Raw genomic sequence first — 6,891 nt, 5'->3', positions numbered from 1 at the left:
ACAACACACACGCCCAGTTTAGATATCTAACATACACCTCATTCCAAAATGGCCGCCGTTTTAGTATTCTTTTGTTTAATTGCAAATGGTCCCATTTCAGGCCTCGCTTTCAAACACAAACTTCAAAAGAATATTTAACCTTAAACGAGGCCAAAAGGGCCAATTTGCAATCAAACAAAAGAATACTCCCATTTTGGAATAAGGTGTATGAAATGTCCCATCAAGTCTAAGTATTTTGTTACCTATTTCCAACAATATATACATACCGGTACATACATACTTGACCACTCCCCATAGGGTCTTTTCAGGGCCAATGAAACATAAGCACGACAGAACAGAACATTCATCAGCAACTGTTAAGAATCCCAACTGGCCTTAGGCAAACTAGTTGGCTATTCACAAGTGCAGCTGAGAAGTTGAACCAGGGACTACCAGGAACAAGTTCAACGAGTGGTCAGAACGTGTCTTGAACTCGGGAACTCCGGATTTCAAGGCAAGCGCCCTAAACACTGGGCAGCACTGCCTCCTAAAGTAGTTCTACGTAATATTTAGGGTTAGTATTATAATAAATGCTGGGCAGGAGTAATGTTAAAGTTGAAGACAAGAACAAGGGGACATTTTGTCGTTTTGTTTTCCAACCTGTAAAATGTGGGCGGACTTAATCCAGGAACTAAATTACTGTGAACGGTGCATTCTCGTCACCAGAGCCTCGGATCGAGTCAAGAGAAGAGCTCTGAGGTCGAGATTGATGAACAGAGGTAAATAACAAAAAGGAAAACCTACCGTTCTGCGCTCACGTTTCAAACAAAACTTTGAATTTGGTCATTTCACCTTGTTATTTTGAAGAGGACGGCAAAGAACTTTACAAAAATAAAACTCAAGTACAGGTCTAAAAACAAACAAACTCCTTGTTTGTGTCAAAAACCCTCACTCGCTCGTTCCTCGCTCGTTCGGGTTTTTGACACAAACAACTCGTGAATAAAACCCCGTACGCCGCACTTTCTATGACGTAAACTATATATACCAAACTGCCGGCCTATTACCGTGCGTCCAGTCAAAAAGAATATTTTACTATTAACGATCAAGCAATGCACCCGACGTAACGTTTTATGCAACTCGCTCCTGCTTCCATACCTGACTGCACTCTAAATCCACTAGTCTGTAAATAAAGAAACGGTTTTTAATGAGGAAGATGGGCCTTTTTAATTCACTTTGCTTGCCTAGAATGAATCTTCCACTTTTCAAGAAACATTGCGCACGTGGAAAAAATGGGTGAGGTTTGTATTCCTTGGTAAGTTCATACATAATAAAACCGTTGCGATAATCGGATGGAAATGACAACGACAGTAACACTGACAATAGGCAGAGTTAGCAAAGACAACTTAACGTCAAATTAGATTTCCGGTGCTCAATTTGCCTTTTTGCCATTGGTCAAGTCAGTTTATACGGCAAAAAGTTGAGAACCAACTGATGGAATAGTGGTGGAAATTTAATGCCCACGTCATTATCGTTAAAACCAAACAAAATCAAGACAATGTGACTTTTCCTCTGGTTGGACTCCTACTTGCTTATTAGCTAAAGGTTTAAGATCCTATTTTAAGCATTGCAGATGACCAGTGCTTCAGAAGGAGAACTTCCATTAAGAAACGAGGTAGGTTTTTTGTTTAATGGAAGAAGCATGACCTTAAACATTGACATCACTGTTAAGCATAACTATATAAAACTTTCCATGACTGCTAATACTTGGGTTCACATTTCATTTGGTAGATTTATGGGGTAATGCCCGATATTACGTGGCCATAGTGCCCAATATGTCGCTTCAGCTTACCAGTATTGTTTGTCACATTAAGCCACATCCTACAAGCTTCACATTTTCATAAAACTTGTAGCAGATTAGCTATCGCCAGTCACGATTTGCTCACTATAAGTAAAAGGAATGCGCGTCCTTCCGATTAAATACTTTGAGAGAACGCGCCATTTAGCGCGCGCGTCCCTCTCTCTGTTTTGCTGTCGCCGTAATAGTATACTGATTTTTCATGGCCGTGATTGAATAAATCTAACCCACACCATACAGTAGTCTCATCCTACCCTTCGAAAAAAAGATGAGGGCCAATTTCTTAAATGATCATCTAAGCTGGGCCCATAACAAGTTGCCTTTGTTTTAGATCGAACAAGCTGTCTCTTGGGTGACTTGTTTGCAAGCACGCAATTGAAATAGGAAGGGTTTTTTGCCTCTAATAGCAAATGTGTTGTTTGTTTCAATAAAATTTTCGCTGGAAAAGGTTTTTTTAAAAAAAAAAAACCCGGTATGTTACCATCATTTGACACAGATGCTTCACTGTTTCGCGAGTAAACACGCCGCGGTAACTTGATGACGATGCCCGCTGAATTCCATGTCACTTTCGATTTTGCGATTTACTTGTGCAGCCAAAAGTACACTAACAAATTTGAACGTAGCAAAAATCTCGGAAAATGTTTTTCGCTGATGGTAACTTTTCATATTCGCAGTTCAAAATTAACGTTGTTTTCATGTCGTAAATTTTGTTGCTGATAGCAAATACTTTATTTTCGATCGACCGTCCTGAAAACTTCCTTCTGCTCCTAAAAACTGTGTATCAATATTTATTTACTTTTGCATCAATATGTGTTTCGCATAAAGCAAGGTAACAAAATCTGTACCTTGCTTAGTTCGCATTTTTGGGGCGCTAAAATAGAATTTTCCTTCTGTTATGAAGTGGTATATTTTTTAGGTCACCCATCCAGATACTAAACCCGCGGACAGGGAAAAAAATTTCAGTGAACTTTGTATCACAAAGCTGTCAGACGCTCTGAGTGCACGCTTAAACTTGTGGTGAAAAGAAGTTGTGAGGGAACTTGAAAATGATCAACATGTCAGCCTAGAAGCCAGTGTTTTTCGATTCCCTTTTATTTTCTTCAATCTTTCTGGGTTTAGTACTTTGCTAGTAATGAAGCTTCAACATCTTTCCCCCCCTCCCCGGGCATACCCCGGGCATACCCCGGGCATTTGACTCCATTTCCTGCCCGGAGGGAGGGAATTTGATCATCTTAGTCTTCCCGGGGGAGGGGCATTCGATCACCACTTATTGGGGGTGGAGAATTTGATCGCTAGCCTCGATTTCATGTTACCTTTCCACGCTGGTTGATAAATCATGGCGGAGACAAACTTAGCTGCATTCAAAGGTAGAGACTCCGCATTCGTGGCTGATTGGTTGAAAAGCAAAGGCCTACACAAACTTTGTTCAGTATTTGAAGTTAGTAAGAACCAATTTACATTATATTTGAATATATAAATATATTATATTGTATTTACAATATAAACAGTAATTCAATATAATATCGACGTCGCCGGATACGATTTATAAAGGTCAATTGCTTTGACCGACCCCGGTGTATTTATGAATATTTTAATACATTTGCGACGATTGCTATGTAGGTGTATAAACAATGGATGACCCCCGACTTGAAAAAAATGACTGAAACGCTGCAGTTCAATACCACCCAACTCAGTCCCTTCAGTTTTTGAGTAACACGTACCACAGGCAACCCAGTGTACTCTAATGGAGCGTCTAGTTTTCTTTGAATTACAGGTACTGAACATAACTGCGCACAAAATACGCATTTCTTTGCTAAATTTTAATTTTAAATTAATTTTAATTTTAATGTTTAAAAACATTATCAGCGAGCAGATGACAGAGTAACCATTTTTCAAAGATATTTGGTTGCAGGCTACCACTTTGTAGCGTACTTTTGTTCAGAGCAAGGGATGAATATGAATGAGCTTCAGAATGAATGAGCACATTATTCTCGTCCCCAAGGTCCCGCGTTTTTGCTTTCGATCGCTGACCAAAACATCGTTGGCACTCGACAAGGATCAGTTCGCTCGATCGAGAGCTCGATCGTATATTGCATGCAGAAAAGTTTCGCGTGACAGCATATTCCAACCGGTTTTTCCAACGGTTGTGAGCTGTAGGAATAATATTTTTTATTTATCTGTCAGCGGTTGTTGTTTACGCGTGCGCATTAAAGCAGGTTTGCTTGGGAGTAGACCGCCATGTTGGAAACGTGCATGTTTTGGTTGTGTCTCATCTAGTTCAATCTGACCCTGTTTGGAACCATCGACTGGTTTCTTCATATTTATGGCAGTATTCTGCCATACAGCTCACTAGTCTGCAGCAGCAAAGAAGGGAACGGTGAGTTGGTAGGTACTGGAAGGTACTTGGTTGTTTGTCACTATATTTTTCTATTAACTAAGCAAAACGAAAAGTCATTTTTTTGTCTTCTTGAAACCTCGACTTATGAACAGTTCCTAGTGAAAGAGCAGACACTACGGAGAATAAATATGCGATCGCCTAGAATTTAACTTGCATTCAATACAAGTGAAATATCACGATAAACTTGACGAATTTGTTTCATGATTATTTGCATTTGAACGGTTGCAATTATGTGTCGGCAAATCATGTTCCTGAAATATTTGTGGTGTGTGCACTTCACAACATCCCAAAAAGAGAGAATTTGCGAAACAGTAGCATATTAAACATTTTGAAAATCTCGACTCGCCCTCTCGCGTTAAGACTAAAGCGGAAATTACAAGGGGATCGAAAACCCTACGGCAAAACACAAAACACGCACCTTTCTCCACAAAGCTTGCGACCAGTGAAACAAACAGCCTTGCAGTGAGACGTCTGGCATTAATTGACGGAAAACTGTCCACAGCGCGGATTCAAACCCAAGAACAATCTTCGGAACTGCAATACCCTATTTAAGTTGAAAAACTCTCACCTCCTAGGCTTTCCTGCGTGCCGCACAAGCAACATTAATGAGTTCGCATTCCCTCATGGAGATACAGGCTTTGACTCTTCCGTCATTTTCGAATAAGTTAATTTCGCGAACAGGAACGATTGCACGTGTTTTCTGTTCCATTTTTTGTCAATCACTGGCCTTATAGACTCCTTTGGGCTACTAGTTCGTCTGATCAACGAGGGTGAGCGCTTTTGTTCAGAAGTTTATTCCTTCCTTACTTTCAGTGTGGATTAAACGAATTCAGAAAGTGTTGGCGAAAATGTTTTACCTTAAAAGTGGTTATTTAGAAGTAATCTCCCTTTATAGACCTCTTTCAAAATGCTAATAAACCTTTCTAGCCTCGCTACAACGAGCAAATTTCAAAAGAATTTTTGTTTCAAAATGAGGGCAGCAGCTCTAATTAACATAAATACAAAAGAGTGTAAAGGTGGTCGCTATTATGAAAGTGGTCTTTAAAATATAGAACGCGGAGCAAAGTATCATTAGTATGCTTTGGCAATAGAAAAAACGAGGATTGTATCATGAAATGCTGATCGGTTCCACTGCGTGCGTCAAGGGCCGTAAGTCAGTCCAGCGTGTAACTTTAATTTTTAATTTTAGACACATGAAGTAGGCAAACTCGGTGAAGTTTAACTTGAAAAATTAAGCAACTACATGGTGACGAGATAACTCGTCTTGGTGGCGACTTTGATTGCATATTGGTGGCGAGTCTTCCTGGTGGTGAGAAGACTAGTAACCGTTCAAATTGTCGACCCGGACAGAGCCGGACCACATGTACAACAGCGTTCCTGAATTCTAGCAACATGCATATTGCTGTTGAACAACTTGCTTTTGCTTTTAACTTATATGAAACATCTGAAATAAATCAAGCTTGTTGCACTGCCTTTGGTTTTTCGTAAAGAGGCAGTGTTACTCTAGTTGTAATTTCCCGGAAATGCTGCTGATAAACATGTTTTTCGGTTTATGAGGAGCTTGGACCGTCATTTTGTTTGTCGCTTATAATTAGCTACTCAGATTGAAAGAGTGAGGCCACTCTCCGAGACACTTTAAATACCTGGGAGAAAGATGGACTGTAGAAATGGACGAAACGAAGGATATATCGCAGGGGTAAAATAATGCCGTAATACTTTCGGTTTCGCCTCAACGTCCGTTGTTTTCACTGTGTTTACGTTGAATATTTATAGCTGTTGAATCGAATTTCTTTGTGTTTGTTTTTAGAAGTATTATTTCCTTCTTTTCCTTTTCATCCTTTACTTAGTGACGGAATGTTTTGATTCCAGTAAAACAAACCTACTAACATGTCCTCGAAAGAAAATACCGTAACATGTTTCAATAAAAACATGTAATGGAAAGAAATTTCTTTCCGAGAATTCGGCAAACAGTTCAGAGTACAAGAAAGACCGTTTAAAAAAGTTTGAGACGGTCGGCAGGCTTCGTCGTACCCAGCTCTGATTAAAAATGGTTATATAAAACAAAGAAACTGTAGGGGTGAAATATACTTCGGGAAGATAACTTTCGGTTTGTTAGCAGATGCCACACTGTTTATACTTGGGGAAGTTAAGTTTCGGTTTCTTTATAACTTCCGGTTTATGTTTGGCCACCAGCAAGAGTCATACCGTTTTTCCATTTTCTTCTATAGTTTTCAGCTAGGCCAGAGACTCATTTTGCGACGGAGTAACTTAAGAAATAATATGCGTGCGTCCAATTCTGCTGCTCCCAATTTGAACAGGAATTGACGGTTATAAATTAGAGTGCCTAGTTTGCCATTGACATTAACCCAACATAGGCTGAAAAGAGTTAAAACATTCCTATACTAGCGTGGCGTTTTAATAATGTTATTTGTTTTTAGCTTTTAAGTATAGTTTGGAAGAGTGTAGTAACACAAAGAGAAAGAAACTGCAATTTACACGAACGTATGTTTCCCTGACGGCGGTATACCCGACCTGCACATCAGAAGTGAATACTTGCGTCGAAAAAGATGGAGGTAAGCTCGTGAAAAGATAGGCACTAGGTGGGGTCTTTCATTCAACCCCTTTTCAGTATAATCCTACCGTACAGAGGTGTAACGTC

At 39.7% G+C, this 6,891-nt stretch overlaps 1 protein-coding gene across 4 annotated transcripts in view; it reads left to right on the top strand.

Annotated features, from left to right (window-relative positions):
• The first annotated feature begins 3,955 nt into the window (after positions 1-3,955).
• Positions 3,956-6,891, top strand: part of LOC138060314 (guanylate-binding protein 6-like) — a 41,693-nt gene continuing 38,757 nt past the window's right edge. Inside the window, exons 1-2 of one of the 4 annotated variants that reach the window (XM_068906056.1) lie at positions 3,956-4,223; positions 6,671-6,805. In XM_068906056.1, the coding sequence (XP_068762157.1) occupies positions 6,800-6,805 (6 nt within the window). In that variant the 5' untranslated portion in view covers positions 3,956-4,223; positions 6,671-6,799. Of the gene's footprint in view, positions 4,224-5,243; positions 5,382-6,670; positions 6,806-6,891 lie in introns of those variants that run through there. The other 3 variants (XM_068906053.1, XM_068906054.1, XM_068906055.1) reach the window with 3 other exon arrangements.

Source organism: Montipora capricornis, chromosome 8 (genome assembly GCF_036669925.1).
Source record: "Montipora capricornis isolate CH-2021 chromosome 8, ASM3666992v2, whole genome shotgun sequence".
Taxonomy (NCBI): Eukaryota; Metazoa; Cnidaria; class Anthozoa; order Scleractinia; family Acroporidae; genus Montipora; species Montipora capricornis.
This window is presented reverse-complemented; position numbering and strand designations above follow the sequence as displayed.